Source organism: Myxocyprinus asiaticus, chromosome 43, assembly GCF_019703515.2.
Source record: "Myxocyprinus asiaticus isolate MX2 ecotype Aquarium Trade chromosome 43, UBuf_Myxa_2, whole genome shotgun sequence".
Taxonomy (NCBI): domain Eukaryota; kingdom Metazoa; phylum Chordata; class Actinopteri; order Cypriniformes; family Catostomidae; genus Myxocyprinus; species Myxocyprinus asiaticus.
The window spans coordinates 13,906,840-13,930,222 of NC_059386.1; the positions used below are offsets into that span (position 1 = coordinate 13,906,840).

A 23,383-nucleotide genomic window follows, 5' to 3' on the forward strand; every position below is an offset into this window, starting at 1 on the left:
TAGATGTGAGTCTAAATATTCCCAGCTGAACAGACAACTAAACACACGTGGATATGGACGCAAACACAAAGAAAACAATCTCTCACGGTGGTCCCCGTTTTTCGTAGGTAACTGGAAAAATGGATGAAAATCAGTTTGTGGCCGTCACCAGCACCAACGCAGCTAAGATCTTCAACTTGTACCCACGCAAGGGTCGCATTGCCGTGGGCTCAGATGCTGACCTGGTGCTTTGGGATCCTGATGTTACAAAGATTATATCAGCAAAGAGCCACAATCTGGTGAGTTCTGCTTTTAGGAATATCATGTGTACTTAAAGTCAATATGAAATCAAAATGAACCCTTTTTGCATTAGTTTATTTGACGCTTACAACTCAAAAAGATAAAATACAGCAAGATAAAAGTAAATGTTTTTAGAATAAAACATTTCTGGTTATCACTGCACTGTGATATTTGTTAAAAAAAAAAAAAAAAGCTAAATATATAAAATAAAATGACAAAATGAGTCATTTGGATTGAAAAATACACATGTATAAACCTATTTGAATTAAATTACTTGAACATTTACAATTTAGAAATAATTCAGTAAAACATTTTTAAAATAAAAATAATTTAATTTTTCTATTTAGAATAAAACATGACCTATTATCACTATACTGTGATATTTGCAAAAAAAGAAGAAAAGAAAAAAAAGGCTAAATAAATAGATAAAATAAGAAAATAATAAATAAACCCTTAATTTTCTCTTCAAAATAAATCATATAGATTTGAAAATAAACATGTATTTAAAATAAAGATGCAATCAAAACTGAACCTATTTACTTTCTTAATACACGTTCCTAGTCTTATTGTGCACAATTCATCACTGCACATTATTACAAAAGAAAAAAACTGTTTGTTTTCGTAGTCTTTTATAAAGTTTATAAAAATGAATATAATTCATATAAAAAATGTAATTAATTTGTTCTGCCTAGGAAATGAGTTTCCTTCTCTCCTGACATCATCAAGGAGTTTGGGGCTGGACTACTTTTTTGCCATTTTGTTTAGTGACACTAGTCTCGCAAAAATTACACACTTCAGTTCTAAATTCAACCACCTAAATGTTGAGTTGATTTTTTTTTCCTTCTATGGGAGACCAATTGCCAAAATTGTGTTTTAAAAACTTTGTTTGTAGCCTGGTTGTGCTGACCAGATCTTGGGTGTGTGCATGTTACTAATAGGAGTGATGTCATTCTCGGCTCTCAGCTCTGCTGGGTAATTGATGTCTCCCTCCTGGTTTGGAGGCGCAACCGTGTACACAACTCCATGCAGATATTTTTTTTAAATGTGTTCTGTTTGCATGTCAGCTTACAACACCAGCTTTCAAAGAATGGGTCTTTTTGTCTTGTAGATTTTATATTCAACACAGTCAGAAAAGACCTGTTGCATGTAAGTTCAGAGGAAGGGGACAGCCGGTTAGTGTGTGTGTGTGTGCTGGTTATCAGAGAAACTGAATGACTTCATGCTGTTTTTAGGTCATGAGGGACTTACTATATTGCTTTTAGCAAAGCGCCAGTAGCATTTAGAAAGGTGGTCAGCACACACACACACACACCCTGTAAACTTTAATATACTTCCTCTCTCATTCACTCCCTCTATTTCCAAACTTCCATGTTTTCTTTGCACTGTCTATATATTAGAGTAAAACGATTTACCCTCAACATACTGTTTTTATATCGTTCTGAAAGGATCAATAATGATTTCCAACCTGCACGTTTGCAATGGAATATCATGTTCCCTATCTGTCACTCACTCGACGTTGTGTCGATGTAGTGACACTAGGGGTCGCACTTGGGAGCCCCAAACACCTCTGATCTTTGAGAAAAGGTCAATGGGAATTGGCGAGTGGAATTAGCATGCCACTGCCCCGGACATACAGGTGTAAAAGGAGCTGGCTCGCAACCACTCATTCAGATTTTTTCTTCAGAGCCGAGCGGTTGTGTTCAGCGAGCTGAATCCTCTGCCGTTCCATTCACCTCTAAGAAAGCTGTTGGATTTACGGTGCATTACAGCGGCTTCTTCCCCTCGTGCACCGGTGGAATGCAGAGAACACCCCTGGGCGCTTCGACAGTCTATAAGAGTATATATTCTTGCAATAAAACAAATAAAATATTTTCCCTACTAAAAGAGTGGCACTGGTGGAATCTTTAAAACGACGCCTTTCCGTCTGTGTTTATTTCCTGGTTGCGGTCGTTACCTCTCCACTTCCGATTCTCACTGTGAGAACATGACCATGGCAACGTTGCGGTTGCGGCTTTCTGTCGTTAGAGGGAAAGCCACCCCAGCGGTGGTTTGCCCTGGTCAAGTTCTGGGATGAGACCGCCGGCTCGTCTCAGGGCGAGTTTGCGATCTCAGTTGGCGCTCGCGAAGTGGATGAGCTCTCGATTGCAGCATTGGAGAGCGGGCTGGTCCAGTCTGACGCTGAGGACTCGACTGGGCTCCCACCTTCGGGTGCGGTCGCCCAGTCGCAGGCCGATGCAGAGCTGGCGGCCATGCTTGCCCGGGCGGCTGGGAGCGTCGGGCTGGAGTGGAACCGTCCACTCCCCCCTGAACCCTTATGGCTTGACGATTGGTTCCTGGGCTCAGAGCGCTGCTCACGGCCACGCCACGCCCCGGTCCCTTTCTTCCCGGAGGTGCATGAGGAGCTCGCGAGGTCGTGGCAGGCACCTTTTATTGCTCGTTCCTGGTCTCTCACTACCCTCCACGGTGGAGCTGCCAGGGGGTACTCGCGATTCCCCAGGTGGATAAGGCAGTTGCGGTGCACCTGTGCCCGCAAAACGGCGCCACCTGGCGGAACCGCCCAAGACTCCCGTCCAGCGCCTGTAGGTTTACGTCGTCTCTGGCGACTAAGGACTATGGATCCGCTGGACAGGCCGCCTCCGCCCTGCATGCCATGGCTCTCCTGCAGGTGCACTAAGCCAAGGCGCTAAGAATTGCACAAAGGTAGTTCTGACCCGGGATTGATGCAGGAGCTGCGCTCGGCAACCAATCTCGCCCTCCGGGTAACGAAGTTCATGGCGCAGACTCTCGGGCAGGCGATGTCCACCCTAGTGATCTATGAGCGCCACCTATGGCTCAACTTGGTCGAGATGAGGGAGGCTGACAAGGTACGGTTCCTTGATGCCCCCGTCTCCCAGGTCGGCCTATTCGGCAACACCATCGAGGACTTTGCCCAGCAGTTCTCAGCGGTTAAGCAGACGGAGGCTATTCAGCATATCCTGCCCCAGTGCGGATCAAGATCTCACACCCCATCTGCTTGTTGCCAGGGGCATCCCCCTCCAGCCAGCGGCCCGGCCCTGGCATAGAGCCACCCACAGGAAGCAGACACCCCCCCCCGTCTCATGGCCTGCCGCCAAGAACCCGAGGAAGGATTCTAGCCACCCCTGAGATGGGCGACCCATCCTGGGTCACACACCCGGTGTTTACGGTCATGATTATTGTGATCGCCGGACACCGCACATTTATGGATGCATATGAGACCGCTTCAGCACTGGCGTCAGACTCGAGTCGTGAGGTGGACATGGCGCCACGGCACACATCGTTTGGTCATCACGCCGATCTGCCGCTACCTTTTCAGCCCTTGGACGGGCCTTGCATTCCTGTGGGCAGGAGTCCCCTTAGTGCAAATACCCCAGGCGCATCGTGGTTACGAGGTGCCTATATGCCTTGCAGTGGTGTCTGTTCACTAAGTGGTGTTCTTCCCGACGCGAAGATCCCCAGAGATGCACAATCGTGTCGGTGCTTTCCTTCCTGCAGGAGAGCCCCGTTTGAGCCCTGGAGTCAGTTGAGCTAAAGGCAGTCTCTTGAAGACTTTTTTGTCTCATATACCCCCTTAGCCAACCTGGTCTCATACAGTAGATCTCACTTACTTTTTGCATTGTTTGTCACACAATGCTATCTCATGACATCAAAACACTTTTACTATAGCGCATGACTTGAAAGGCAGTACATATATAACATCTGCATTACATAACCAACTAAATTTACAAGCCTGCCCAAGCACGATCAAATTGCGCAGTAGCTCATCTGATAGAGGGCTGCACTTGCAAGTTTTGTGAGTCGACACGTGAGCCGAAAGTGTCATAGAAGCAGCACAAAATAATGTGGTTGCTTCAGCAATTGTGTTTTTCATGTCACGTTTGCTTTTTATGACACTATCGGTTAGGTTTAAGGTTTAGGGTAGGGAAGTCAGTTTTGTTGATTTAGGACTTGAAAGAGCATTTACCTTAAAAACCTCATCTGTTTTGGAGAAAGTTTAACTCGCTTTTAGCGCCACAGTGGAACTGTGGAACTGTCACCTTGGAACTGCCGCGATACATGTAATGAAAAAATATGTCGCCACAGTCACCTAATTTTCATGAGATCAGGCTGCCTTCAGCCCCATCAGAAAAGCTTAAGTACCACTTCATCAATACCAATATTGATATGTGTATAAAAGAAAATCTGGATTTCTTTATTTAGCATTAGCATTAATATTAATACATTGACCATAAGACCAACATTGATTCACTTTTAAACTAAAAACAATCAATACTCACAAAGTTAGCTTCCTTTCTCTTTAATTTACTCACCCTCATGTTGTTCCAAACCAAACCCATATGACTTTCTTTCTACTAAGAGACAGAATTGGACATGTTAGGCAGATTGTTAAGGACTGAAGGCCTCAGTCACCATTTGCTTTCATTGTATAGCAAAAAAGATGACATTCTGCTTAACATCTCTGTTGTTGTTCCATGGAAGACAAAGTCATATGGGTTTAGAACAATATGAGACTGAGGAAATGATGACAGAATTAAAATTTTTGGGTGAACTGTCCCTTTAAGTACCCCTTTGGGATACAAGTGACATACCCCTGGTTTGGAATTATTGGTCTGTGCTGTCCCTGATCCAGTGTCATGTGTCATGCATTTTTTTCTTGTTCTCCAGGCTGTGGAGTACAACATCTTTGAGGGCACAGAAGTGCGTGGGGCACCCATGGTGGTCATCAGCCAGGGAAAGATCGTTCTGGAGGATGGGAACCTCCACACCACTGAGGGATGCGGCCGCTACTTGACCCGTAAGCCTTTCCCTGACTACGTCTACAAGAGGATAAAGGCTCGCAGTAGGGTGAGTGTGCAAAGACTGTAGATTCAACATTCCTCGATCTGGAATGCACAAACAATTAGTGTACATATTAGTCAATATTAGCCTTTTTTTACATTTACATTTATGCATTTGGCAGACATTTGTTTTTCCAAAGCGACTTACTGTGGATTCAGGATATGCATTTTATCAGTTTGTATGTACCCCTGGGAATCAAACCCATGATCTTGGCGTTGCCAGCGCCATGCTCTACCGGTTAATTTACAGGACCTGTACAACTTTAACACTTTTAATTTAAAAGAATACTTCACCCCAAAATGAAAATTCTTAGGTCATAGGCCTAATTTACTCACACTCATGTCGTTACAAACCCGTATGACAAGAACATGATGTAAATGAATATTTCGGTCCCTTTTCTCAATACAATGGCAGTGGTTAGTGCCTCATTTTAAAGCTTAGAAAAGGTCCCAAAAAAAAGTATCCTAAAAGTAGTCCATGCAACTTATGCATCATATTTCAAGTCTTCTGAAGGCATATGCTAAGTTTAAAGTTATTTTTCAGTGACAATCTTGACGTCTGTTGCACATTCAGGAGTAAATTCTGAAAAAAAAAAAAAAGTCTAATAGTATACTGTTTTTGGAGCCAGGTCTGATAGGTAGTAAACAGATATATTTTGTATTGTACATTTTAATGTTTTGATGCCCAATTCCACTTAAAGTATGTGAAATTCTAGATTGACTATTAGTTGAGGATGCTTAAATCCACTTTAGCATGAATGCTGCCTTACCTTTTTTAAAAAGATACAAATAATTATCAGCTAATGGTACTGGCCCAAACTGATGTTCACCGATCAGCCACAACATTAAAACCATCTGCCTAATATTGTGTAGGTCCGCCTCGTGCCGCCAAAACAGTGCCAACCCTTATCTCAGAATAGCATTCTGAGATTATATTCTTCTCACCACAATTGTACAGAGCTGTTATCTGAGTTACCGTAGACTTTGTCAGTTCGAACTAGTCTGGCCATTCTCTGTTGACCTCCCTCATCAACAAGGCGTTTCTGTCCACAGAACTGCGGCTCACTGGATGTTTTTTGTTTTTGGCACCATTCTGCCAAAATTTTGGCACACAACAATCATTCATGTGATTATCTAATCAGCCAATCGTGTGGCAGCAGTGCAGTGCATAAAATCATACAGATACGGGTCTGGAGCTTCATTTAATGTTCACATCAACCATCAGAATGGGGAAAAAATTTGATCTCAGTGATTTTGACCGTGGCATGATTGTTGGTGCCAAATGGGCTGGTTTGAGTATTTCTGTAACTGCTGATCTCCTGGGATTTTCACACACAACAGTCTCTAGAATTTACTCCGAATGGTGCCAAAAACAAAAAACATCCAGTGAGCAGCATTTCTGCGGACAGAAACATCTTGTTGATGAGAGAGGTCAACAGAGAATAGTCAGACTGGTTCGAACTGACAAAGTCTACAGTAACTCAGATAACCGCTCTGTACAACTGTGGTGAGAAGAATAGCAAGATTTATTTGGCAGAATTGACACTGAACAATTCTCTTTGTTTCACTGATTATGATAGTGTTATATAATAACACCCCTCCCCATTGTTTCTTAGCTTGCTGAATTGAGGGGTGTCCCCCGAGGTCTCTACGATGGGCCGGTCTGTGAGGTCTCAGTGACGCCCAAAGCTGTGACCCCTGCTTCCTCTGCCAAGACCTCTCCGGCCAAGCAGGCCGGTCAACCTGTCCGCAACCTGCATCAGTCCGGCTTTAGCCTCTCTGGTGAGAAACTGAACTAGAAATCAGTGAGCTAATTATTGTAAGTCACTTATTACTTCATTTCCCTGGAGAATTTGAATCTGATCAAACATCTGGAATAGCTTAGGATCCGTAAAGCCACAGCAACATGTAGAATGATGTCAGTGACATGGACTAATGCCATATGCACAAAGAGAACATTGCCATCACTTTTAAATTTATAAGCCAATAGGTTGATTTAAAGGAATCGTTCACCCAAACATTTAAATTCTGTCATCATTTACTTGCCTTGATGTTGTTCCAAACCTGTATGACCTTAAAAATGTTCATTCTTTGGTGATCCATCCTTTTAATCTTGGTTAATCTGTTTTTTTCAGGTGCTCAGGTTGACGACAACATCCCTCGTCGCAACACCCAACGCATTGTTGCGCCCCCTGGTGGCAGGGCCAACATTACCAGCCTGGGCTAAAGCAACAGTCAACAGGAGAATAGAGGGTTGGGATGTCTATAAACCGAGATGTTTGCTCAGACCACAAATGCCAAACCCTCTAAAGGGCCTATGATTCTCCACTCCCTAGTCTCCCAACCCCTTACCTCTTGCCCCAGTACCCCTGTTTTCTTTCCCGACCCTACACCACTTCCTAGAGGAGTCATCTTGAGAAAAAAGTATTTGCCTCATGTGAAGAGAAGTAAAAATGTAACAACCACATTTGAGCACTTCTGATTGTATGATTTTTATACTGTACTTTCTACCCACCATGATTCATGTTATTATTTTTGTATTTAACTTTATTTTCTTTTGAAATCAGAGGGATCAAGTGAGTGTGATAGAAAGCTGTTGTTTATCATTGTTACTTTATTAATAAGGCAAGCGGGATAGAGTACTGGGTTTCTCATTTCATTGTTTGAGGCTAAAAGTGTACTAAAGGGATAGTTAATAAAAAAATTACATTCTGTCATCATTTACTCACCCTCATGATGTTCCAAACCACTATGGCTTTATTTCTTCCATGAAATAAAAAAGATGTTAGGCAGAATTTTAGCCTCAGTCATCAGGTGTTGGCTGTAATCTGATTACAAGGTAATTATTTACTGTATTCTAATTACTTATAAATTTAAAAAAAAAAGTAGTTTAACACATCTTGTTATTAGATTATAGTTACTAAATTTCATTTAAGGTAATTCAGGTAATTACTTTTAAGGACATTACTTGGGTTACACATATTTCTACAAAATTATTTTTTATGTATAATACATTTAACATATGAATTCAAATTATCATATGTACGTCTGTGTTTCTGTGACAGCTGAAGGGTGTATGACAGTGGACATTATTTTGAATTTGTTGAGTGAATAAATGATTGTTTCAGTGAAAAGTGCTTTAGAAAGTAACTTAAAAGTTAAGAAATGTGTAATTGTGATTACTTTTTGATGAAGTTATGTGACCTAATTACAATACTGAAATATAAGTAGTCATTTGTTGTGGATTACTTTTTTGAGTAACTTACCCAACACTGATCACAATTCACTATAATTTTATGGGGAAAAATTGCAATGAAAGTGAATGTGACTAAGATTGAACATGTGCTGTCATACATCTCATTTTGCTTTCCAATGTAGAAAGAAAGCCATATGGGTTTTGAAAAAAATGAGGATGAATAAATGATGACAGAATTTTCATTTTTTGTTTAACTATTCCTTTAAAACAGGTAGGAATGTCATTATTCTTAAGAATGTCTCATTGCGTTATAACAGTCAGTACATTTAGACCAACATGAACAGCTGACCGTATTCCGCCCATGATATTCAATATGATAATTTCTGTACGCAGTTAATAAAATAAATATTTTCCAGTGGTTAACCCACAAGACTTGGTAATTGAAATCCACAAGTTGTTTCACAACCAGAGATATTTATGCTTGGCACTTTTAATGTTAATGAAGAAGAAACCGCATGTAAAAACAAGCAGTGAGCTAAGCTGGAGAAAACAAGACTGCAAGTGATAGCTGAATGCAATTGTTTTGGCCCCAAGTCCCATTTCGAAGGGAATTCAATAATAAAAAAAAAGTTTTATTTTTTAGTTTTATTTTTTAAGCTGCTTTAAATCCTAAAGGTTCCATCCATGAAAGTGAGATTTGTGTTTGGCTGTGAATGAATAGCGAACTGTTAAGCCACTGTGAGAGGGTACTGGAAACTGATGACCTCATGCAGGGATACACTTTTGGGAGCATTCTGGGCACATTTGCAGCAGGTGCAGTACATGCAAGGCATAGGTGACAGCTTGAGAAATTGTGACAAAGTGACAAGTTTAGGTCAAGTATAAAGATGTGGCCACACAAGGCTTTGAACATGCATATTTACTTTGGATGCTCTAGGGGTTCTGTTTTTTAGTTAATAATACATTTTAAATAACAAATAATAATAAATTCGGAATGTTAAAATATACAACCTACTCCACTTTCCTGCAATACTGCAAACCATGCGGCTTTGAAGCACATGGTCTAGTATAACCACACCTTAAAGGGATAGTTCCCCCAAAATGGAAAATTCTTTCATCATTTACTCACCCTCATGCCATCCCAGATGTGTATGACTTTCTTTCTTCTGCAGAACACAATTTTTTTTTAGAAGAATATCTCAGCTCTGTAGGTCCATACATTGCAAGTAAATGGTGACCAGACCTATGAAGCTCAAAAAATCATATAAAGGCCACATGAAAGTAATCCATATGGCTCCAGTGGTTAAATCCATATCTTCAGAAGCTATATGATAAGTGTGTGTGAGAAACAGATAAATATTTAAGTCCTTTTTAACCATAAATCTCCACTTTCACTTTCAAAATGTGAAAGAAAGGGAGGATTTCTAGTAAAAAGGACTCAGATATTGATCTTTATCTCACCCACACTTATCATATCGCTTTTGAAGATATGGATTTAACCACTGGAGTCTTATGGATAACATTTATGCTGACTTCATCTGTTTTTTTGGACTTTCAAAGGTCTGGTCACCATTCACTTGCATTGTATGGACCTAAAGAGCTAAAATATACTTCTAAAAATCTTTGCTTTTTTTTGTGTTCTGCAGAAGAAAGAAAGTCATACTCATCTGGGATGGTATGAGGGTGAGTGAATGGTGACAGGATTTTAATTTTAATCACTTTAAGATTGAAGAAGAACTCTCTTTCTTGGTGTTACGCCACTAATGAAGAACATGGAAAAATGGTGTGACACTGTGATATTAGTATCAATTTCCTAATGTTTGTGAGCTTTTTGAGCCAAAACGTAATCAGTGCTGTAGGCCTGGTTGCTGTACACTGCAAATATGCCATGTTAAAAGTCCTTCAGCCCGAAATGTTACACAGTATTAAGTGACTATGCCGTTACTTTCTATTTTAACAAATGTGATATCACAGAAACTAATGTCTTCTTTTATGTATGCTTAAATCCAAGCTGTGCCTGTGATGTACTAATCACTTTGAGTACTCTTACATACAGTAAGCTTGTTCATGTTTTTAGTTGAAAAACTTAAAGGCTGTTAAATGTAAAATAGCCAGTTAACCGATACAAAGGTGCCAGATTTTTCTCTTAACTCCTTTTCATAGTGCTTTTGCAAGACTTGCTTTTCTGAGTTGTCACAGCGCCATTCCTAACGTCCATGCAACATCAATTTTGTGCCGTAATTAAATGCTTAACATTGTCATAATATCACAAAAATAAAATAGAGGAAGTGTGACAATTTTCAACAATTGCCCTTCGGTAGTGTCATTTGTTTTGTTTTTTTCTTTTTTCAAAGAATGAATGAAAGATTTTTCTATTTGTGTGCTTGTTTTCCCTACTGAAAAACATTGCCGGACTTAGCTGATTTAAGCTGGTCTAGCTGGTCTCCCAACCTGACCAAGCTGGTGTTCAGCTTGTTTTGGTGGTTGGTCAGCTGGCATCCCAGCATGACCTGGTTCCCTTTCGATTCAGTTCACTCGACATTGCTGTAAGCACTATGGGGAGTGTCCTTCCTCATGACCTTGCTGAAACCCTTATACAATCACGCCAGTCCTCTGATTGGCAATGGTGTCTGACAGACAGACAGTTGGCCTATATAAGCAGGTGGTCAGTCACCATTTCTTCAGAATTTTCTTCTTTCAAGACTGCAAACTTCGTCTTCGTCTTGGAACCCTCTGTGCTTTCCTCTGTGCTTTCTGTTGAGATACACTTACAATGGACGGAACTTCTCGGCAAGACACGAACAGGACAACTCGTCATCTGTGCTCAGCGCCTGCACCGAGAGACTTACCACTACCCTGTGTGTTCTGGTGAAGATTTCTCCACATCGCCGTCGAAGACACTCTCGGTGAACAGTTTCTTCGATTCAGACGCTCTTCACTGATCAACGCAGCACTTCAGCACTCCTACCTGTTTTCCCATAGCACTCCGGCTGGAGTTACTGTATCCTTATATATATATATATATATATATATATATATATATATATATATACACACCACCGGTCAAAAGTTTTGAAACACTCATTCTTTATTATAATTTTTTTCTTCACATTTTACAATAATAGTAAAGTCATCAAAACTATGGAATAACATAAATGGAACAATGGGAATTATGTTGTGACTAAACAAAATTCAAAATAAATCAAAACTGTGTTATATTTTAGCATCTTCAAAGTAGTCACCCTTTGCCTAGAATTTGCAGACATGTACTCTTGACATTTTCTCAACCAACGTCTTGAGGTACCACCCTGGGATGCTTTTAAACAGTATTGAAGGAGTTCCCATCTATGTTGGGCACTTACTGGCTGCTTTTCTTTATTATTTGGTCCAAGTCATCAATTTCAAAAACATATTTTTTTAATTTTTTTTATTAATTTTAGTTTTATAATGAAATAAATTAATATGGTGGCACAATTATATTTTTGTCTACAAAACTAATTTCAAACATTTAAGCATACGCCTTCAGATCAAAAGATTTTTAAGATCATGAGAAACATTTCAGTCAAGCGTTTCAAAACTTTTGACCGGTAGCATATATATATATATATATATATATATATATATATATATATATATATATAAAATATTAACTAAAGAGCCGCTTGCACGATACGCGTCTTTTTAAAGATGTCGTTCCGCAAGTGTTCCCTATGAGAATGGCACATCCCGCCGCCTGATGAGCATGAGCTGTGTTCACTCTCTGGGCCGCGCCCATGCACAAGCAGCTCTCATGGAGACAGACTGCCCTTACTGTAAGGGCATGAATCTCTGGACTTTGCTTTTTAGGACTGACCTCGTTCTGAGGGAAGGTCCAGCCTCTCGCGCCCTCCCATCCGCCTCTTCTGTGTTAAGTCCCGAGGGACCACATGAGGAGGCACGGCGGGGCAGTGAAGTTGAGCTGGAAGAATTAGAGGAGGATCTTGTGCCGGCGCAAGCCCTGCGAGCCCCCCAAACTTCCGATCTAATGTCCTCGCCTGTGGAATATTTGTGTGATGAGCTCTATTGGAGCGCACGGCGTGATGAACTCTATTGGAGCGCATGGCCTCATTACGTTTGGTGGCTCTTATGATGGGGATGATGCTGTGTCACTCTCAGCATCAGGTGAGTGGTCCACAGAGGATGTTGCCACCCCTTCCTCAAGCGAGGGTGAAGAACATGCACAAGCCATGGACAAGGAGCTTCTTCGCATCCTTGCGAGGGTGGTTGAAGAGCTCGGTTTTGAGTTGTCCCCTCCAGTCTCGCCTGGATGAATGGTTTTAACAAACCGACCATTGTCAAAGGTCCAGAGGAGCTTACCATTCTTCCCTGAGTTTCACGCAGAGCTCACAAAGAACTGCTGTGCACCCTACTCTTTGCACACTCAGGTTGGAAGTGCTGCTGTCCTCACTAAAGTGGACCACGCAGAGGAAAAAGACTACTCAAAACTCCCCCTGTGGAACAGCCGGTCACAGCTCACCTCTGCCATAATACTGCCATGAGATGGAAATCCCACCCCACACACCCCTCCAAGCTGTGTCGACTGATGTCCACACTGGCTGGAAGAGCTTATACAGCAGCGGGCCAAGTTGGTTCAGCAGCTTTTTCAAGCTAAGCTCCTCAGACAAATGGATGAGCAAGGCCCTGATCCAGAGCTGTTCAAAGAGCTCCACACTGCTACAGATTTGGTGCTGCGAACCATGAAAGCTACCACTCAGGTCATTGGCAAAGCAATGAGCAACCTTGTGTTTCTGGAACGGCATATTTGGCTAACTCTCAACGGAGATGCGTCATGCAGAGAAAGCCGCCCTCCTCGACACCCCGGTATCGCCCGACAGTCTCTTTGGCAATGCTGTGGAAGGCTTTTCAGAGCGCTTCATCGCAGTGCAAAAGCAGTCTTAAGCGATGAAACACTTTCTGCCAAAGAGAAGTAGCACTTCCCCTTTCCCGGCACGCTCCTGATCTAATTCCAGTCAGCGCCCGACAAAGAGTCCATTTCTCGCTGCCCCAGTGCAGTCGAAAGCTACCACTGGCTCAGTCTGTGAAGCCACGCAAACCGTGGCCCAAGCGTAAGCTCCCGCTGTCTCAGTGCGAAAAACACACAGACGGAAAAACCCCGGCCGGGCAGCAGAAACATTCCTGACATGCCCAGCCCCGTGAAGAGGAGCCCAGAGCTTGCCGTTATTCATGGCCCAGAGCCGAAGAAGGCTAGATTCGAGGCACACAGTGTTTCTCCCCTCTTGCCCAATACTGTTCATCGGGAACGGGACATTGTTCAAAATATTGCTTCTGTGTGTACTACTCAAATAAAGATTGTTCTCACAAAAGAGAAAAAAGCATCTGTTGTACAAACACGGGACACTCACACATTCTCAGAAAAAGGGCCATTTCCTCTTCACTTATCATACACCCCACACATTATGCTCAACTGCTTCCCTGTGGTGAGCGGCACTCTATCTCCTGTCCCACTGTGCGAACGCATGGCGAGCCTTCATGGGCGTGTCAGACTGGGTGTTAAAAATGATCGAGCATGGTTAAACGATTCCGTTTGTACGCTGGCCACCACGCTTCACCTGCATTTTGCAATCTGTGGTCCAACCACAGGATGTGTCGTTGATGCGCGCAGAGATTCACCATTATTTTCTCGTTCCGAAGAAAGATGGCAGGCTTCAGCCCATTCTAGATCTGAGACGCTTGAATCACGTGCTCGCGAAGCACCCATTTGAAATGCTAACTCAGAAACAGATCTTGTCGCACATCCGTCCTCAGGACTGGTTTGCATCAAAAGATCTGAAGGACGCGTAATTCATGTACCAATTGCACAGCATCACAGGCATTTTTTGAGATTCGTGTTCGAGGGAACTGCGTATCAGTTCAAAGTTCTTCCTTTCGGTCTGACTCTGGCTCTCTGCACGTTCACATATGAATCAATGTGGCACTCGCCCCATTAAAAATGAACGGTGTGCATGTTTTGAATTACCTCGATAACAGGTTTTACTAGCCCAATCAGAGGCACTACTGAGCGAACACAGGACTTGCTGCTTTGCCATCTGAAAAATCTGGGTCTGAATGTCAACTGGGCAAAAAGCATGCTTTTCCCCAGCCAGCAAGTCTCCTTTTTAGGAGTTCGTCTCGACTCCGTGAGCATGCACACATACCTCACGAACGAGCACGTACATACCATTCTTTGGTGTCTGTCTAAGTTCAAACTGGGAAAACATTGCCACTGAAGTCATTTCAGAGAATGCTGGGTTTTATGGAGGCAGCATCCGCCGTCATGCTGTTAGGTCTGTTACACATGAGACCTCTCCAGTACTGGCTCAAGCGACACGTTCCACATCGCACCTGGAGCCACGGGCGCATGCGCATCATTGTGTTTTGCTGCCGCCTGGCTGCTGTAGCACCATGGACAGTGCCGGCCTTCTACCAACAGGGTGTTATGCTAGGTAAAATTTTCAGAAGAAAAGTGGTGGCTACAGATGCATCCAACACAGGTTGGGGCATGGTATGCGATGGACGCCCGACTTTCAGCATCTGGACAGGTGTGAAACGGACGTGGCACATCAACTGCCTAGAACTACTGGCTGTCTTTCTAGCTTTGAGAGCTTTTCATTCCAACATTGTGAATCACCACATTCTGATTCATTCAGACAACACAACAGTAGTAGCGTACATAAATCGCCAGGGCAGATTCCAATCACCACAATTAATGAGGATGACACAATGCCTCCTCCACTTCTTACATTCAAGCGGGTGAGCCCAAGCCCTTATTATGGGTGGGCCACCGACTATAATCAACACAGCCACCTAATTATATCCTGTTGAACTGCCCCTGTAAAAGTCATAAGCACCCCCATAAGAAATAAAACCTACTTTTCCAACCATGTTGTGAAAGGGTTAATAAACCATACTGTGTATATCCATATGGTTTATATAGATCCCAGACTACATTAATTTCCATCTGGCATCAGCCACGTGGGACTATTCATTTACACTTAAATATGCCTTATAAGTCATCGGCCTGTGGCCTGTGACTCCGTATGAATATCTCTATTTAGTGTTATAACTCTAGGAGTGTGATGTCACGTAGTGCGCTGTGATGGGACATCATTCCCCATAGTCCTTACAGCAATGTTGAGTGAACTGAATCGAAAGGGAATGTCTCCGGTTACACATGTAACCTCAGTTCCCTGATATCAGGAGATATTACGAAAGCTGGCTGCACTTCTACTTAAGGGTTTCATAAAATGAGTGACTGAGTGCCCGCTAATATATGCTACCTGAATGGCTGAAGGGGTGGGGCTCAGACACCACTGCCAATCAGAGGATTGGCATGATTGTATAAAGGTTTCAGCAAGGTCGTGAGGAAGGACACTCCCCATAGTGCTTACAGCAATGTCTAGTTCCCTTCATCTTCTCATCACGTTTCTTCTGATTTGGTCTGAAAACACAAAAGGCAACTGATGTGTTAGCCCGCTATGTATGTTAGCACACTGTTAGCAGTAGAGCTAATAAAAATATGTATTTTGTGGATGGTGCTTAACCTCACAACATTTTGTTAGATTTGTGCAGTGTGCCAACTGGTATCCATGACCAGCTAAGTCTAAAAGAAGTTCCCTATCTGTCACTCACTCAACGTTGTGTCGATGTAGTGACACTAGGGGTCACTCTTGGGAGCCCCAAACACCTCTGAACTTTGAGAAAAGGCCAATGGGAAATGGCGAGTGGAATTTGCATGCCACTCACCCGGACATACGGGTATAAAAGGAGCTGGCTCGCAACCACTCATTTAGATTTTCTCTTCAGAGCCGAGTGGTTGTATTTTGATCTGAATTCCTCCGCCGATCCATTCATCTTTATAAAAGGTGTTGGATTTACGGCGCATTACAGCAGCTTCTCCCCCTCTTGCACCGGTGGAGTGCAGAGAATGCCCCTGGGCACTTCAGCAGACTAAAAGAGTATATTCTTCCTCTGAAAGAGTATATTTCCTTTCTAAAAGAGTGGCACTCACGGAGAGTGTCTTTTTAAAGATGCCTTTCCGTTTGTGTATAATTCCTGGTTGCGATCGTTACCTCTCCGCTTCCGATGGCCACGATCGCTGCCTCACGTGCTTGGGCGCTGCCCAGGCGGAGATGGCATTCGTGGACGGGTCATGTTCTCACTGCATGTTCTCACCTTTCCTTCCTAAGAGGAAAAGCCAGTGGCTCCCCGCTGCGGTCCTTTTACCTATGGGTATGAGGCCATGTCAGTTAGCACTGGGAGTAATTTGGGGATTCCAATGGGAGCCGCTCCACCAGGTAACCCCCCAGCTGGTTCAGTCTGATGCCGAGGACTCAATGGGGCCCCGTCGCAGGCCAACGCAGAGATGATGGCAATGCTTGTCCGGGCAGCTGCGAGCATCGGGCTGGAGTGGACCCCTCCACCCCGCCCTGTACCCTCACGGTTTGATGATTGGTTCCTGGGTGCGGAGCGCTGCTCACGGCAGCACCCCGCCCTCTCTCTTCCCGGAGGTGCATGAGGAGCTCACGAGGTCGTGGCGGGCACCTTTTACTGCCTGGACCAATCTCTGAGCTCCTTCGCTCTCACTACCCTCAACGGTGGGGTTGCCAGGGGGTACTCGGCGATTCCCCAGGTGGATAAGGTGGTTGTGGTGCACTTGTGTCCGCAAGGCGCCGCCACCTGGCAGAGCCACCCAAGACTTCCGTCCAGGGCCTGCAGGCTCACGTCGTCACTGGCGACTAAGGCCTACAGTGCCGCTGGACAGGCAGCCTCTGCCCTGCATGCTATGGCTCTCCTGCAAGTGCACCAAGCCAAGGTGCTGAGAGAACTGCACGAGGGACATGGCCATGACTGCATTGGCATATCAACTGCCTCGAGTTGCTGGTAGTATTGCTCGCCCTGTGGAGGCTTCAGCCACTGATCCAGGACAAGCACGTGTTGCTCCACATGGCATACATCAACCGCCAAGGCGGCGTGCACTCGCATCACATGTCGCAACTTGACAGCAACTCTGGTCGAGGCTCCCCTTGGCATAGATCCGCTGGCACACAGCTAGCCCTGGGGGCTACGCAAGTATGCGTTCCCCCCAGTGAGCCTACTTGCACAGACCCTGTGCAAGGTCAGGGAGTATGAGGAGCAGGTCGTCCTAGTAGCACCTTACTGGACCACCCGGACTTGGTTCTCAGACCTCACGCTCCTCGCAACAGCCCCCCCCCAGCGAGATCTCTCTCAGGTACGGGGCACCATCTGGCACCCGCGACCAGACCTCTGGAATCTCCATGTCTGGCCCTTGGACGGGACATGGAAGACTTAAGTGGCCTTCTGCCCGCGGTGGTAGACACGATCACTCAGGATAGGGCACCCTCTACGAGGCGCCTGTATGCCTTGAAGTGGTGTCTGTTTGCTAAGCGGTGTTCTTCCCGAGGCGAAGACCCCCAGAGATGTGCAGTCGGGTCCGTGCTTTCCTTCCTGCAGCAGAGGCTGGAGGGGCAGCTGTCCCCCTCCACCTCGAAGGTGTATGTGGCTGCTATAGCAGTGCACCATGATGCAGTTGATGGTAAGTCCCTCGGGAAGCAGAACCTGATCATCAGGTTCCTTAGAGGCGTGAGGATCTCTCCATGGTCCTATGGGGCCTACAGGGAGCACCATTTGAGCCCCTGGATTCAGTTGAGCTAAAGGCGGTCTCTTTAAAGACTGCCCTCCTGACTGCGCTCACATCCATCAAGAGGGTAGGGGACCTGCGTCCAGGCATTCTCTGTCAGCGACACGTGCCTGGAGTTCGGTCCTGAATACTCTCACGTGGTCCTGAGACCCCGACCGGGCTATGTGCCCAAGGTTCCCACAACCCCGTTTAGGGATCAGGTGGTGAACCTGCAAGCGTTGCCCCAGGATGAGGCAGACCCAGCCTTGTCGTTGTGTCCGGTGCGTGCTTTACACATCTATTTGGATTGCACATAGAGCTTTAGACACTCTGAGCAGCTCTTTGTCTGCTTTGGAGGACAGCGGAAAGGGAGCGCTGTCTCCAAACAGAGGATCGCCCACTGGGTCATTGATGCCATCACTTTGGCATATCACGCCCAGGACGTGCCGCCCCCCTTGGGGCTACAAGTACATTCTACTAGGAGTGTGGCGGCCTCCTGGGCTCTGACCAATGGCGCCTCTTTAGCAGACATCTGCAGAGCAGCGGGCTGGGCAACACCCAACACCTTTGTGAGGTTCTACAATCTCCGGGTTGAGCCGGTTTCGTCCCGTGTGTTGTCAGGTACGAACAGGCAAGTTTGCGGGACAACTGGCCGGGTGTACCGCTTGTGCATAGCACCTTCCCCCTCCTGGAGGCGGAGACGAGGTCGTGAACCCTGGATGTCCTTCCTCCTTAGCCCTGTGGCAGGCGAGTTGGCGGAGAAACTCGATGCCGGCCCAGCACGTGTGCTAACAGGCCCTGTGCTGGGGTAGGTGCTCCACATGTGCCGGTTGCCTGTATGTAACCCTGTGTGATGTATCTTCCGCGTGTGATATAAACCCACCTCTTCCTTGAGCAGCGTTCCCTCTGCCGCCGGTCGCCGCATTGTAGAGCTCCTCCCCTCTAGGTAGGACCTACCATGGGGACTTCTCCACATGTGACACTGCCGACAAGCTCGGTAAGACCATGTGACGTATTTCCACACAATTACCTCCCCTTCGGGTAGGGTGTGGTCTCTGTGGTGTCTTCCCCTTGGGAAGGGACACCTCCCCGACGCGGACACTTGATGGACCCCAGCTGAACAAGTTTTATGGAAATCCTTTTTTTGGGAGAAAGAAAAAGAGAAGAGGCCACGGCTGGGGCAGCCTGTCCCCATTTTTGGGCAGTCGACTTGTCTCCAAGGTGCAGGGGGCCATACGATGCTCGTAGGAGTGTTGGGGGAGGTTACGTGACGGCCAGGTGCGCTGGCTACGAGGCACACAATGGCCTGCCCATCTCGCACTGCCAGTCCATGTAACACAGTTCAGCTAGTTTCATATAGGAAACCCTAGTGTCACTATATCGACACAACAGAGTGAGTGACAGATAGGGATCCTCTTGGTTACTTTCGTAACCTCCGTTCCCTGATGGAGGGAACAAGACGTTGTGTCCCATCTGCCACAACACTGAACTACCCGCTGAAATGGCCGGGACCTTGTCTCGGCTCCTCAGCACAAAACCTGATTGAGTGGTTGCGAGCCATCTCCTTTTATACCCGTATGTCTGGGGGAGTGGCATGCAAATTCCACTCACCAATTCCCATTGGCCTTTTCTCAAAGATCTGAGGTGTTTGGGGCTTCCAAGAGTGACCCCTAGTGTCACTACATCGACACAATGTCTCGTTCCCTCCATCAGGGAACGGAGGTTACAAAAGTAACCAAGACATTAACCAGACTGGCCAGATCAGGCTGGGAAACCAGCTAATTCCAACAAACCAGCATAGGCTGGTTTAAGCTGTTTATTTCAGCAAGGTTTTATCTGATTTGGTTTAAGAATACAAAGGTCAACAACTGATCTGTTAGCCTGCTAGGTTAGCTATGTTAGCACAATGTTAGCAGTAGAGCTTATAAAAATACGTATCTGACCAGTTACGTTTAAAACCAGTTGACTGGCCTAATCAGGCTGGGAACCAGCTAAATCCAGGAAACTAGCATAGTCTAGTTTAAGCTGTGTATTTCAGTAGGGTTTCATCTGATTTGGTCCAAAAACACAAAGGGCAACAATTGATCTGTTAGCACACTGTTAGCAGAGCTAATAAAAAGATGTATTTTGAGGATGGTGCTTAACCTTATTGTCAGTCCAGACGAAGAATAATGCAAAGTAGAAAGTAAAAAGAAGTACTAAAAAAGCTTTAACTGGTTTTAATGTGCCTAGCTTAAATCTCTGAATAGATAAGCGATGGCAGACCGATGCTTATTCGCCCTATTTTTCTTTTCTTTTTATACAGTCTGTTTTCATTTAGTAAATCCGTCCTTCAGCTGGTTTATTTTTTTTCTCCTTTTGCACATTGGCAAAATCTTGGCCTGTACCATCATTCTCCATTGCTTGTCTTTTCCTCTCTGTGACTCAACACTGAGAAACACACTTATATACACACACAGACAGCACATACACAGGCAACTAGCTCCGATTCTTCCCAGCACTGACATTTGGGGTTAAACCCAGCATATTTGTGGTTATTTATAAGCAGTTTTGTAAGTGTGTAGTGAGATTTTAAAAGACACACTGTTGATTGTTCCAAAGTGAGGTAACAAGATCTAAGTGTAAGTTAGTAGAACACATTCAGAGTGAACAGACCTCTAAGATCAGTGGTTTTGCTTCAGGACCCAGCTTTCACTTTGTACATCAAATGGTGTCCCAACACAATGTTCTTTTGACTTTTTAAAATAATTCTGAGTACATTTTTTGCAAATACAGTGAACAGCGAGTGAAAACTGAGCCAGAAAACTGGATTTTTTCCCCAAAACCTGTACTCACATGCTGTGTGGAATATGCATCTTTCAATTGGAGGCTGATGCAAGTCTTAAATTTCTCTGTGCATGGACTGATTTATTAATGAAAATGGTGATATGGGTTATTGCACTATGGAAAACAATTTGACAATTTGGTAAGTCAATTCGGTCCATACACTCCATGGAGGATATGTCTGCTTGTTATCACCTCCTGTATGTTGTAATTTTTCTTTTTCCTGTTTCTTGTTCATTCTTCCTGACCTCACTGCTTTTCCATTGTTACTATGGCTACATGGCCTGCTAGACAACAGGATCTGACTCTTTATTTATCATGGTAACACATTGCAAATCGGAAGCATGCCCCTAGCAACACTTCTAGGCATGGTGCTATTAAAACAACATTGAATTGCTGGATTGTAATCACAGCTTTAGTTGAAACTATGTAACACGAACCATATTTGTACCCACCTTTGATCTCTCCTGTCCCTACTTTCCAGGTGGCATATTTTACCACTGAACTGTGATTAAAGAGACAACACTGCAAAAAATCAGTTTCTTAATCAGTATTTTTGTCTTGTAAAAAAAATATAAACACCAGATACATTTACTTTTCTTCAAAATTGTGTGAGGATTGGGTGTTGGACTTGCTGTCAAAGAATATTTTTCTTACCACATTAGCATTTTTTTCTTGTTTTAAAAATAAACCTCACATAATTGTATTAGATTTATGCATTCTGAGATGCTATTCTTCTCACCACAATTGTACAGAGCAGTTATCTGTGTTACCGTAGACTTTGTCAGTTCGAACTAGTCTGGCCATTCTCCGTTGAACTCTCTCATCAACAAGGCATTTCCGTCCACAGAACTGCTGCTCACTGGATGTTTTTTGTTTCTGGCACCATTCTGAGTAAACTCGAGACTGTTGTGCATGAAAATCCCAGGAGATCAGCAGTTACAGAAATACTCAAACCAGCCCATCTGGCACCAACAATCATGCCACGGTCCAAATCTCTGAGATCAAATTTTTTCCCCATTCTGATGGTTGATGTGAACATTAACTGAAGCTCCTGACCCATATTTGCATGGTTTTATGCACTGATAACACTGATATGCACTGATAACAATGTATAGTCAGGACATTAATAATGTGAAAAATTACTATTACAAAAAAAAAAAAAAAAAAAAAAAAAAGTAAACTAAACCTACTTCAAAGAGTTATCATCAAAAAATCCTCCACTTGCAGCAATGGCAGCTTTGCAGATCCTTAGCATTCTAGCTGTTAGTTTGTCCAGATACTCAGGTGACATTTCATCCCACACTTCCTGTAGCACTTGCCATAGATGTGGCTGTTTTTTCGGGCACTTCTCACGCACCTTACAGTCTAGCTGATCCCACAAAAGTTCAATAGGGTTAAGATCCATAACACTCTTTTCCAATTATCTGTTGTCCAATGTCTGTGTTTCTTTGCCCACTCTAACCTTTTCTTTTTGATTTTCTGTTTCAAAAGTGGCTTTTTCTTTGCAATTCTTCCCATAAGGCCTGCACCCCTGAGTCTCCCCTTTACTGTTGTACATGAAACTGGTGTTGAGCAGGTAGAATTCAATGAAGCTGTCAGCTGAGGACATGTGAGGCATCTATTTCTCAAACTAGAGACTCTGATGTACTTTTCCTCTTGTTTAGTTGTACATTTGGCCTTCCACATCTCTTTCTGTCCTTGTTAGAGCCAGTTGTCCTTTGTCTTTGAAGACTGTAGTGTACACCTTTATATGAAATCTTCAGTTTTTTGCCAATTTCAAGCATTGTATAGCCTTCATTCCTCAAAACATTGATTGACAGACAAGTTTCTAGAGAAAGCTGTTTCTTTTTTGCCATTTTTGACCTAATATTGACTTTAAGACATGCCAGTCTATTGCATACTGTGGCAACTCAAAAACGAACACAAAGACAATGTTAAGCTTCATTTAACGAACCAAATAGCTTTCAACTGTGTTTGATATAATGGCAAGTGATTTTCTAGTACCAAATTAGCAATTTAGCATGATTACTTAAGGATAAGGTGTTGGAGTGATGGCTGCTGGAAATGGAGCCTGTCTAGATTTGATCAAAAATGACTTTTTTCAAATAGTGATGGTGCTGTTTTTTACATCAGTAATGTCCTGACTATACTTTGTGATCAGCTGAATGCCACTTTGGTGAATTAAAGTACCAATTTCCTTCCGAAACAGCAAAATCTGTACAGTATTCCAAACTTTTGGCTGCCAGTGTGTGTGTGTGTATATATATATACTGTATATTACACACACACACACACATTTTTATATATGTACTGTATATACCATCAATATGACTAAAGACACAATGTATTGTTTGAATCCAAAACCAATAAGTACTGCAGCAAACTATACAGTAATACTAATAGGGTTTGCTATTATTTTCTTATCATTGTCAAATAAGTGGGGTCCAAAAGCCTGAAATCACATTTAAGCACAACAATAAACAAAGTTTTAGGATTTTGAAAAATGTATGATGCAAAATGTGGATGAAATATTTAAAATTCTATTTCTAG

The 23,383-nt window shown here is 43.8% G+C and overlaps 1 protein-coding gene across 3 annotated transcripts in view; it reads left to right on the plus strand.

The window, feature by feature from the left end:
* dpysl2b (dihydropyrimidinase like 2b) overlaps positions 1-8,754 on the plus strand; it is a 31,602-nt gene extending 22,848 nt beyond the window's left edge. For all 3 annotated transcript variants that reach the window (XM_051685153.1, XM_051685154.1, XM_051685155.1), the window contains 4 exons: positions 108-278; positions 4,963-5,142; positions 6,752-6,917; positions 7,271-8,754. In XM_051685153.1, the coding sequence (XP_051541113.1) occupies positions 108-278; positions 4,963-5,142; positions 6,752-6,917; positions 7,271-7,362 (609 nt within the window). In that variant the 3' untranslated portion in view covers positions 7,363-8,754. The remainder of the gene's footprint in view (positions 1-107; positions 279-4,962; positions 5,143-6,751; positions 6,918-7,270) is intronic.
* The last annotated feature ends 14,629 nt before the right edge of the window (positions 8,755-23,383 follow it).